The sequence below is a fragment of the Haliotis cracherodii genome, unplaced genomic scaffold (genome assembly GCF_022045235.1).
Source record: "Haliotis cracherodii isolate W230 unplaced genomic scaffold, xgHalCrac1.p SCAF_5, whole genome shotgun sequence".
NCBI lineage: Eukaryota > Metazoa > Mollusca > Gastropoda > Lepetellida > Haliotidae > Haliotis > Haliotis cracherodii.
In genome coordinates, this window is record NW_027266308.1 from 46,236,990 (window position 1) to 46,250,378 (window position 13,389).

At 35.0% G+C, this 13,389-nt stretch overlaps 1 protein-coding gene across 7 annotated transcripts in view; it reads right to left on the minus strand.

Moving 5' to 3' along the window:
* Positions 1-650: 650 nt before the first annotated feature.
* Positions 651-13,389, minus strand: part of LOC139444068 (neurexin 1-like) — a 183,737-nt gene continuing 170,998 nt past the window's right edge. For 6 of the 7 annotated variants that reach the window (XM_071224977.1, XM_071224978.1, XM_071224973.1 and 3 more), the window contains 4 exons: positions 11,086-11,164; positions 7,462-8,172; positions 5,370-5,548; positions 651-4,526 (listed from right to left, as the gene is read on the minus strand). In XM_071224977.1, coding sequence (XP_071081078.1) covers positions 4,109-4,526; positions 5,370-5,548; positions 7,462-8,172; positions 11,086-11,164 — 1,387 coding nt within the window. In that variant the 3' untranslated portion in view covers positions 651-4,108. The remainder of the gene's footprint in view (positions 4,527-5,369; positions 5,549-7,461; positions 8,173-11,085; positions 11,165-13,389) is intronic. The other variant, XM_071224979.1, reaches the window with a different exon arrangement.

Consider the following 13,389-nt stretch of genomic DNA (forward strand, 5'->3'; position numbering starts at 1 on the left):
CATTTCTGGTATTCCTTTCTGTCTGATATTGCTGAAATAATGCTAAAATTGGTGTAAAGACATACTCACTCATTTATATATTTCAATGAAGATAAAGCTTCAGTCAACTTCAGTGTATGGATGACCAAATTGTTCTATACATGTATCGAAATACTTTGTGCCAGGGCTCCGGTAAGATAATTCCGAATCTGACATTTTGTGCCAAACTCTTATTACCTTCAGTGGGTAGGGTCGGGTAATAGGGGGTCGGGTACCTAGGCAGGAGATCTTATCATTTCATCATTAAAACAAGTTTCTCGGCAATTACATGTCTATGAACACCACATGCAGAGAACAACATCTTTTTCACACAGTTAACATTTCTGCAGCACCTGCCACATACACAAAGAACAAAAACAACAAAGAATGTATTTTCATCATTCATAATTAATGGCAACAGTTACACAGCAGTCTGTAGATTAACCAAGAATTCTGCCTCACCAAGATCCATTGGTGAAAAATGTAAATTCTTCTCATTTTTCTATATTTTTCAAAATTGTCCTTCCCACAAGTTGAATATGCCCTATAAAGCAGTAATCCCACATTCCTATCAACAGACAATAAGGCATGCACAGTTGCTTATTTACAAAAACGTTTATTTCAACTGTATATGTATAATACAAAACACAATATACAATGTAAAATGTTCTAGTTACATTGAAAACTGATACTGTACACGATCTGTCATTAAAATGTAATCCGTCTAGTGATATATCAGTTCCATAAGTTGCCTTTTAATATTACTAAAATTATAACGTTATTTTGTTAAGTTACCATACAACAAATGTTACCATTTTCACTTCATAATTTTTTTTATGTTTCATTTACCACTGTTAACATTATTTGTTCACTATCGTGATATGGGATAAAAGTTGTTAATTTGATCCAGTATATATCACTATGTATACAATGCTGACATTGTTAGCTCCTTGTTTGTACATGTAGAAGGATGAAAAATAATTGATTCTCAGGCTTTTGGAACAAAAGTAGTGCAGGCAGACAGTCTTTCTTGAAAAGTGAAGACTGCTACCCAAGAAAGTGATTTCATTCCTCATGTTAAAACAGATACTCAATGTTATCCTAAATAGGTGTTTCATTGGTATAATTGGAGCCTGAGAACCAAGAATAAATATCACTTAGTCTTATGTATACAACCGATAACGGGGTCTTGTTAGCAGTTATTTAATGGTATATGATATATTTGTATTATGTCAACCAACTGTGAAATCATAAAACACATCATGTATTGAAAGACATACATAGAAATTAAAATGGGGAAATTTTAAAAGTTCCTATCATATAAAATGTCCCTATATATCTGCGGAAAGTGTTTTATCGATATTCAGTATAGTCTTCTTTAACAATGACATTACAAGGCATTAAATTGAAATGATACTAACTACAAATGACAAGTTTTATTTAGTTTTATGAAGCCAAAGATAATAACTAGGAAGTAGATATAGCTTTGAAAGGTACTAGACATGGAGACAGTGCTCCAGCATTCACACACTCATATATCTAACGGTGACTTGTATTGTACAAGCATACAGCTGCAACAATGAAGACGAGAAGCACATGAACACATTCACATCTTCAAAAAACATACATATCTACAATGTTCACATGCTTTTATTTTACAGATCATTCTGCTAACATAATATGGAACAACTGGAATTGGACAAAGAGGTTTATGAAAGGACAAAAATTGTGACATTGATATTTACAAATACTGTTAAACAGTCAGTTTTGAATGGCGCATTCATCACTGTAAAATCACAACTAGTTGTACACACAGGAAAGAACTTACTGAAACTGAATATCATTAATTGGTATTAAATCCTGAAAATAAATTGTTGCTTTGTTTGAAATGGATTGTTGAAGTTTAATTTGCAACAATAAAAAAGTAAAATAATCAGTCAGTATATATGTCTTGATAAAATACCTAACAAAAGATGATACCTTGAAAATAACCAAAAAAGGAAAAAAGTGGTTAAAAACATCTGACATAACATTGGTCATTTATAGTTCACTTCAATTCTTTGGAAAAGGTGGAAACAATATAGGAAAACAAATTCCTGAAATCATCTTGCAACACATTCTCTATCCAATGACTAATATCATTTTGGAATGCATTGTATTGTCAGCAAAAATGGAATATTACTCAGTATCACTCAACAGTAAATGTCTGTGTATACTTAATGAAAATAAATACACAACTTTAATATTAAAGCTTTCACACGAAAATTATGCAGTATTTGTATTATTGGTGTTTTAACTTGTGAATGTAAGTATTAAACCAAAATCAAATAATGACATTTTCAATTATCTTAAACATTTGTGGACTGATTAATAAAATAGCTCAAATAAACATTTAAACAATAAGATGATCATCGAACATTATGGTCTCTCAAATATGACTTGTAATATAAATTTTAATATGGTCAATGTATCTTACATTATTGCTTAATTAATACATAGTGTAGATCCATATCTAAGTTAATTGCACTATTCATAATATTGAAGAATAGACCAAGGGCCAAATACTTAATATACTAAAAATGAGAAGGAACATAACAACCTTCATATATTTGAGGTTAGAATGAAATGTGGTATCTCAAATGTCAGCAATAGTAATATTTTGCGATACTATAAAGCACAATATAAGAGGAAGTTGCAAAAACTGATCATATAAAAAAAGTATGTAGAAAATAAAATTCAACACATATTTTGATTTAGTTGAAACTAAACATTAATTTGACATTCAAAGAGTTATATCAGTTAGATCAGTATTTTCATAATTCTTTTCATAAATATTTTGTTGTCGTCAAGATGGAAGATAAAATGGAACCGCAGAGCACTTTATGTATATTCTGAGTACATGTTGTATCAACCACTAACATCAAACAAAAACAAAATTCAACAAAAGTTGTTAATAAGATATGTGCAAATAGTCAATATTCTTGCCTATAATGTGTTATGGTATATCTATAATGCAAAATGTTTTTGCATCCTTTGTTAATATGAATATTTCCTTGAGAGTACCTGAGAATAGATTATAGCAAAACACCTCAAGGTTGTTACAACTTCAAACAAAACATATCATATAGCTGCATACTTAGTTATATTTGTAACTTGTAGAAAGTAAAGCTGATCTACTAATCATATGACACAATGTTACACTTTTTACCTGAAAATTAACACGATAACCGATGCTGTAAATCAAAATTGTCATAACACTTTAACATAGTAACAACACAATAAAGCACGAGAGACTTTAATATTTTCCAATGTAACAACCCAGAGTGTTTTCACAATAATCAAATTAAGGTAGATACATTTCCATAAATCTCTCAAGTACACTAATGCACCGCACAGCAGATTCAGATTAGTTAACGAGTCAACAAGGATAGGTCATGTGTATGACCTGAAGGTCACGACCTCAGCACCACGTTCACTCATTTTTCGGATCACATTTGCAATCAACATGTATGGCATGGAGGAATAGTCAGGATACAACAAGGGAGACAACTGCTCCCAAAACTCGCCAGCCAGCGTCCTATCACCAGTCACTCACATCACTTTCTCCTTCAACACTGAACAGGTCCACCTTGATTTCTATTCACCAGCAATGCACCTTGATATACATGTGAGCAATTATCTGTATCTTGTAAGTAGTATGAACACGTATGCCCACATAATGATATATCATATTATGGTCATTTTTGTAATGGAGTTATTTCCTTCCATTAGCTGCAGTCGTAACAGAATTAATCCAATCGCATTGTTTCTGTCAACTTTCTCCAAGAAGCAATCTTCATGACTACAAATCTGAGTATCTCACACTCAATTTGTTGATGAAGTTCTTGTCTTACAATTCTTGAGTTTTGCATGAGCAGTAAAACTCTGCCACCAACAATTAATCCTCCCTTGAATGATTCTACTACCAACATAAGTACCATCTGATAACACTGTGACAAGTCATTTTTATGACATCATCCTTCTTATCACAACTCAAAGACATTCTTCACCACTCCAAGAATGTTGGCAAGGATCAGGGATGTTTCTCCACTCAGACATACCATTCTTTTACATCTTTCTTCTTCCCTCTTTTGCCAGTCTCTTCTCCTTTACCTAACAAAGCTCCATTGCCTTGTTGCTTTTTAGATTCCAGATAGGAAAAGTTCTGACTTTCATCCACTTTGTATGTTCCTTCATCTCGACTGCGAAATTTGTACAGTGCAAATATTAATATGAGAATAGCAACCAGAACCCCTGCTGCTATTCCAATGATGAGTCCTATGTTGACAGGAGTACCGCCTCCATTGTTGGCCACCGAGCCCCCACTTGTCTCCCCTGTTGGATGAAGGCCTGTGTTGCTACCATCATTACCCTCAGGGTCCAGGCTTGTTCCACGGTTAGATGTTGAACTCATAACCTCTTCTGTCCGGGGACATTTGGATCCAACACATGGTGGTTTCCAAGTTGGTCTGAAAAAGAAGGCAAGTAGATATTATTTAATACACATGTATTAAACAATCAAGATTGTGTGGTAAGTTAACACTGGATACCCACATGTTGAAGGTCTAAAGGTCACTGCCCTTTGCCACATATAGTTTACATCACTATGTTGACCTGGGGCGGTCAGGTAGCCTAGTGGTTAAAACGTTCGCTGGTCACGCCGAAGACCCGGGTTCGATTCCCAACATGGGTACAATGTGTGAAGCCCATTTCTGGTGTCCCCCGCCGTGATATTGCTGGAATATTGCTCAAAGCGGCCTACAACCATACTCACTCACTCACTCACTATGTTGACCTTTATGCCCAATGCAGTCACTTTCAGCAGTTAATCGAGACTGGTTATTCACTGGCATTGACATTTTACATATTTGATAGGCATTTACAAGTTGGCAGAACAAGAGACCCATTGTTGCTTCAAAAATATGAAATCATTTCTAGTTTCCGACAAACCAGAACCACAAACAAATCACTTACACACTGAAAATTAGCTGCAAAAATATCCAATCAGAAAAATTTACCACTTTCATATAATTAATATTGTAATTTCAATTTTTCAATTCTTTCATTTTATTAAAGATAAAAAGAGACACTGACATCTTAAAATATCTCCTGATTACAATTTATTGGCACAGATCTAGTATCTTGCTATAAGTTATTCTGGGGGAAGGAAGGACCTGGTGAAGTGTATTCATCCACCCTATGAAACAAGCCTGTGCATCTTCATCAGTTGTTTGGGATTTGATGAACAGGGAAAGACAATTGTCACATTTAAGTAACTTCCAGAAATTGGCAAGTGACAGAGAGAACCTTACTTTTTTGTAGTGGTTGTAGGTGGTGCGGGTGTAGTTTTAATGATGATTGTTGGAGTGATGATGTCGTCCTCTGTGCCGGAGCCCACTGAGGTACAATCATCCTCGTCATCACTGTGACAGCCAGGGCCAGCTCCAGAAAATATTATGTCATCTGTCACACCAAGCTTTGGTGTCGTTTGCTGTTGAATAAAAAAAATGGGACAATTATAGAAAATATATTATGTCATCTGTCACACCAAGCTTTGGTGTCATTTGCTGAAGAATAAAGGAATGGGAAAATTAATATTACGTCTAAATCCATTTGCAAAAATGACTGGAAATCAAATAGTCATTACTTATGCAGTAATCACAAGTAGCAAATATGCCTGCAATAGTCGGAACATGAATATTTTCATCACTTAACATTTACTGTCAGTGTTTCTATCTAAGATGGACAAAAGCACATTTCTGAAATGTATGTAGGTTTACAGTAAATTCTAAAATTATCTGCATAATTTCCTTCCTTCATGAAACACAAATAAGCATACTGATTTGACATATGCTGTCTTTTCATTATAGTGAGTGAGTATGGTTTTACGCCGCTTTTAGCAATATCCCAGCAATATCACGGCGGGGAACACCAGAAATGGGCTTCACACATTGTACCCATGTTGGGAATCGAACCCGGGTCTTCGGCGTGACAAGCGAACGCTTTAACCACTAGGCTACCCGACCGCCCCCTTTTCATTATAGAATTGCTACTTTGTACAGAATGAGGGATACATATAAACAACATACAGCAAGTGAACATGACTATTGATTCACATGTGGTGCATATATTCAAATAAGGTGCCATGAAGACAAGACCATAGACACTCACAGTAAAAGTTCTAGAGCACCAACCATGAATAAATCGTACAAAGACTGAAAGAAAACTAACACACTAAGAATTGAAAAAAGTTTATTTGAAGATGCATATTACACTAGCATGCCAATATTGTGCCACAATGTACATTCATATGTAGAAGGATATGTTTACTACTAACAGTTACCATGGTTACATAGCAAATCTATTGGCATACTCATTTCAAACATATATACACAGTTTTAAGGCAAGTCAGTAATTATTTAGAGGATAATGATTTGCAAGGAATGCTGTGCTGCACGAATTTATGTGCATATATTTCAAAGTAAACTTGAGCAGCATAGATGGTATGCAAAAACACGTTTGTCTTAGTTTTCAATTTTATCTAACTAGTGTTTCAAAACTAAATTTGCTTTAAGAATTATAGAAAGTGGAACAAAATGATAATGCTACAATTTTACAGTAATCTCACCCCAATGATAATGCTACTTAGAAATTACACTATTCTCACCCCCATGCCCCCCCCACAATACAGAGAAACAAGGACAGAATGTCCTGTTTTACACTGATACCATTGTACCTCCTTGTAAATATGTCCACGAACTAATCTTAAAATGGAAATGCTTCATGACTGTTCAAATATTGCTCAGAAAAATCAAATCAAAACATCTTCGTAAACACTAAAACAAGACACTGTCTTTGGAAAATTGATAAAGATATACATATACATAAATTGTTTCAAAATGTAAATAAATGAATATCACTCCGCAGCTTTGCACATGCATCAATTCACAAAACCAAGCAGCTAAAGCCACAAAAAGACTACATCTTAACCTTTAGTCTGCAAGATGCATACCACACAAAATCAATGTTAAACTATTAAAAGTCAATCAATAATGGGTTCCTTCTATTAATTTAATATATTTAGTGTTTCTTCATGAATGTCTTAAGTCATTATTACTTTACATTGGCATTCTAAAGGTTAACGCTTTGTACACCTACATGCTTTCCTGCCAAGTTACATAAACACACAGGTAAATATATATATACCCCTTGCATTAAATTGAATTAATAAAAGATAGAAATAAATAAAAAGCTGTCAAATATAATGTAAAACGTTTTAAGACAGATGAACCTTCATATACAAACACTGTCAATATTTGAAGACCAGAAATACTAACTAAAGACTCTATATATCATAAAACATCTTCAATCTCCAATTCATGCCCAGATATGAAGATAAAATACCATGAAAGTTGACGTTGGTCCAATTGTACTCAACATTCCAGCCATTCTGTTTGTCCAAACGAAGTGGCGAGATGTCTCTTCAGTTCTGTTCTTTGACAATGGTGTATGTACTTCATTATCTTTTGGCTTGAATACCAAAACCTTGGTAACACTAGAAGTGTCAGGCTCTTCCTCCGGTTCATCAGGGGTTGTGGATGGTGGGTCAGACATCAATAAAGTTGTAATAATTTCTGTACTTGTATCATAGTCTGAGTAATCCTCAGGGTCTATCTCAGGTGTGTCACTGCCGCTCCCCTCCTGAAAGCGATGACCTTCCATATCCACAAAACTTCCTCCTGCTTCAAAATGGCAGGTTCCTTCTTCTGATGAGACCCTTTGAGGAACATTAGATGCAATTTGATCGTCCTGTCGCCAATCAGGGGTTGTCCCCTTTCGACCATGGGTTCTTTGATTCCGTGATTTTCCAACTTCCCAGTCCCTTTTCATAGAATTGTCATCAGGATCCCTGTCACCCAATACAAGCAACCGAAACTGTCTATTGTACACGTTTCTGTCTCTACGCTTATGTTTTCTTTGTGAATGTCGTAGTTTACTGGTGTTGACCATTTCCCAACTGTCCATAATGGATCGTTTTTTATGTGCCTTTGAGTCACTCGGCAGAGGGGTGGTGACTTGCGAATACTTGGTCCATGGTTCACCATTTTCAGTTAGCTTGAAATTGATGCAATGAAGTTCATATTAGCTAAAGCCTAATATCAGACTCATTATTGTGGATTTCTAAAAATTTGACCTTTTTCTACAAACTCAAAAGCATTAAATGAATGTACTGTTTACTAGAATTAAAGATATTTTCATTTAAATCATATTTTTCATAATTAAATATTGATTTCCTTACTTGCATATTTTAATATCTATTACAGTTCCAACATTTAGAATTTATTCTCATCGAAAATGAATTTATATGTCTGCAAATATTATTGGCTCTTTGGAGGCTTCGGAAAGAGATTATTGCACATTCATCAAAATCTTAATCAGATTTATAGAACATAAGAAATCCTTAACAATGACACTTCTCCAGCAAAGGAAGGACTGACACTCCTCCCCAGTAACTTCATCAAGAAATATCTTCCATTTATAGCAACACAAATCAATAATTCATTTCATTTGCTCTACCTTACTCCCTGTGTAACTTGTTCTGATCAAAATGTTACAGCAGCATTTTCACAGTAGGATGACTGTTAAGAACTAAGCCAGTAATGGATGAAAAAACTATATCAGTGATATACAAAAGGTCCTTAATTATGTTTTACACTATTTAAATGGCAACATTATCATTTATCTAAGAAAGAAGCACAAGATTGAATATTTCCAAGCGCAAATGTTTCATTTTTATCAAATCATAACACAATATCACTTTAATGAAACTATCTTTGAATCATACTTATTTGACAAACCATTAAGCCATTACTTATGGTGGCCCATAAGGGACATGGAGTCTGTTTTTCAATATTTTGATATTTCACTTACTGTTATCGCACCCTTTTGCAAATTAAAACGATTTGTCATACAAATATGTGATAAATCATGTATAAAGTGATATTGAATTGCTGAAAAGTGAAGCGAAAATCTCAAAAACTAAAATGAAAATGTCAAAAACAAAAACGAAAAGGTTAAAAACTAAAATGAACCGCACTATTTGTACGACAAATCATGTTAATTTGCAAAAGGTTATGATAAAAGTAAGTCAAATATCAAAATATTGAAAAACAGACTCCATGTCCCTTATGGGCCACCGTAATTATCAATACCACATATTAAATTCTGCCAAGAAAATCGAGCATGTTTACTTTTGAATAAGAATTCACATCATTCCTAAATCCTATTTATGCATTTTAACAAGTGAGTGTGTGAGTGATTTGGGTTTAACACCGCTTTTAACAGTGTTCCAGTTCTTAATGTGGGAGGAAAGCCCAAAGTGATGCAGGTCTCAGATGTTTACCACTTCAGTGAAACCCACGAGCACAGGTATGGTGCTGACAAACCTAGAAACATAATCGGGGCGAACCGGGATTAGAACCCACAATCATAGGTTTCTGGCGTGCCCAAGGGACGCAACTCTGCACAGCGAATCGCTGTGCCTTAGAAGACTTGGCCACCCGTGCCCCCTCTTAACAAAAATATGGCATCATTAGTGTGAGCTTAAATGTACACTGCATGCTAGGACTGTTCTCCACACAGCAACTGATGCCCAGCCCAATTACATTAAATACAGCACATGTCATCTCTTGTATATTGCCATCAAATCAGGAAATTGCTCGACTGGAGATTTGGTTAATATTCTCAATAAGTTCATTAGTGTAGAATATCCTGACCAACCTATTAGCTTACGATCATAACAAGATTATGTTCCATGATTATTTAATGTAGCCCCACTACTCTGTTTAGACAAAAACCAATTAACTGTAAATGATCCAACTAGAGCAAACCAATTGAATGTTGAAAGGGAAGTTATTAAATTAATTATATATGTTTTAGTGATTTTCTCAAAGAAGATGTTATGCTATTTGCATGACCATTCAACACAAACCCTCCCATCACAATTGGCGTAATTATTTCATCTTTTTTAATATCTGAATTAATCGATAATAGCAGAACTAATAGCTAATAATATCGATTTGTTTAAACCTATGGAAATAATTACAGTTCATAACAATAACAACTGTTCGATTCAACGATGAATTATTCCACAAAGAGAAGCATGTAACAACAACAAACACGAACACATATAACTATGATCAATGGATCATCACACCGAGGTCTGATGCCAGGAAAATCTGGGGGTTGAACAAAAGCTATACAATTTAGGTCTGCAATTACACTTGTTAGGAATTAACTCTAGACAACCATTTAAGGCTATAACATTATTAATGCCATCAGTGGACAACAGTTAGACAATTTCTGGAAAGACATCTCTTCCTGAAACGAAGACTCACTGAAATGCTACACGAGTATTGATTTTTCTCTCTCCTCCCTGTGATCTATGTCATGCTAGTCTTTCCATCACAGAACTCGCAATAATGTGAAATGAACATGAAGTCAAAATATACATCAGACACATATGGCTACATTGAAATGTAGTCGGAACTAAGACCATTCAATCTCAAAGACATGAACATTGCCAACATTACCTTGATACACATGATAAGGCAAATGATGATATGGGAGGAATATTTCAACATCGTGACTCCTCAGTCCTTGCTATATACTGGCAGGGTACAACGTAGGAATTTCCAAAAGCCCTCTTTTGAGCTAAATCGGCAATTAGAAGAGTCCACTCTGAGAGAGACACAAAGCTTGTTGATGTATCGTCAACAGGCGCCAAGTACAAGGTAAGGACGAGCCTTCAGCTAGTGTACGTGGTAGGACAGTCCACAATTAGACTCCCCCACTGCTGCTGCTAGTGCAAGTTGACAGAGTCTCTGAATCACAATGCTTATGAATATTTCACAATCAAAATGATAATGCGAGAATGGCAACTTCCTTTGAAAGAGCTACCTACAGAAGACTACATGTTGCATCAATAATTCACTACTGGAAATGGCCATAGATTGCTACTGCACTTACCCTGAACCCCATTGTTGATTGCATTTCAGACTCGTCTGGTATGGTGTTCCTGTTTTTGTGTGTCTCAGACTTCTTTCCGCTGAATGAAAAATATGGTTCCAAATTGTTAAATCAGTGAGATTTGTATATATGCACACTACAAAATTCAAGGAAATATATTAAAATGTCTATCACATCTCTACCACAATTGACTTTCCTTTGAATGTGTTTGTGACAGGTGCCACCAGTGAGGCCAGAAAGAACACCTCTTCGCAAACACTTGATATCATCACTATTTGAAAGTGATTCATAAATACATGCTCAACATATAGTCGGAAACATACAACGGACTATTATTTTAGTAATGATTATGATTATATCAATGATTAATTATTATTATTAATCTTATGATCGGAGAAATGTTTTTGTCGCTTTTATTCAAAATACTCCTGCCTCATTCTTATAGATTAAATTTTCAATTTTAATATTCTAAGATGAATTTTAACTTAAAACAAATGTTCAAATGTCAAACTATTGATTCCCTATATAATTTTTGTAATTATCTTGAAGTTCTATTTAGTCCGAAATGAAAATGAGTCAAGCCAATCACTCAAAAAACTATTGATATTGAGCATGTATGTTTGGTAGGACTATGTAAAAAGTGTTATTAATATAGTAGTTGGTTGGTTGGTTGTTTTACGCCGCATTCAGCAATACTCCAGCTATATGACGGTGGTCTGTAAATAATCGAGTCTGGACCAGACAATCCAGTGATTGATATCATGAGCATTGATCCACGCAATTGGGATCGATGACATGCTTCAACCAAGTCAGCGAGCCTGACAACCTGATCCCGTTAGTTGCCTCTTCTGACAAGCAGTCGTCTTTAGCAGGAAGCATGGGTTGCTGGAGACCTATTCTAACCCAGATCTTCACGGGTGTATTAACATAGTAAAGAAAGATGGGAACACATATACTGACTTTCTGTTGGGGACAATAAAATAATGTGAGGTATGGTACTTTTTGTCAAAAGGACATCAAACTAGCAGAAGTAAATACTAATACAAAAGAGTATGTAGAGTAGCATCCAACCACCCTGAATGAGGTGATCTTATAACCATACCGAAGTGAATTGTGCCATTGCCAGTCAGCAATAGTCCTGGTTTATCAGACAGGCCTTTAAATATTCAAAGCTCACATGTGGTTGATACCATGAGCAACAATCAAGACCCTCAGTGTTTCCAATCTATAGTAATGTTGCTGCCATTTTTATGTTTTGTTGATTACAACTCTGTCAGAGACATTATAAACATTCATTGTTGATACAGAGCCTGATACAGTCCCAGTCTAGCCTATTATTGTTTCACTGTAGACGAAGGGTTATATGAAAATATGTTAATGTGGTTTTCAAAGGAAACAATATTGCTAATAAATGCAAATTTGCATCAGTGTCAAATATCATAAATCCTCATTATAGACATGTTAACTGATTGATTTTACACCAACATAAGTTTAATAAACAAACTTCTTATACGATATATCTCCTACATATGCATGGAATACATTAAAATGATACCTCAACTATGCACTTATTTGCTTTGTTATTTGTTTATGTAGCGTTATGTACCATGGGCATAAACTACAAACCAACTTTGTCAATTGTCATTTGACTCAAAATCTACACACAAAAATTCTGCACAAAACATTTTCACACTTTTGCTAAAATCTCAACCCAAAATGGTCCTCATATCTCCATTCAGACAATTTCAATTTCTATTCCCTTTTCTCTTATTCAGTTGTGCTGCATCAAACCCATCTCCAATACCCCGAGAATGAAGGACATGATAAATTGAGTAAATCTCAAGTTCGCAATGATCGTAATATTGAATCTTTGCCCAAATAGCCCTCCAAGACATGGCCATGGCACAATAAAGTTGAATGACACTGGAGAAATCGATTCAAACCAGACGATATGATATCTATATTGAAGGTCTTGGTGTGGCTCATATACCGATACAAAGGCATAAAAATTCTAAAGGACTGACAGTTTGTGTTGGAGAATCTGAATTGCTCACAAGCGAAGAGCTTTCGTGTATCAGTGCTGACAGTGGAAAGAGAGAGGTATCTCTTTGGTATCAATACAGGAAGCCAGCACACACACAGTCAGAATATTAATCATACTAAAATGTGTTTCCCCCAAAATATTATCGAACATATTTTCTCTGCGTAAGTGAAACCTGATTTTCTTATGCCATTGCAGACCCCCCAAACACACTCATCAAAATTATTTTATTCCTTGAGAACTGAAAATCTGTCATGACTACT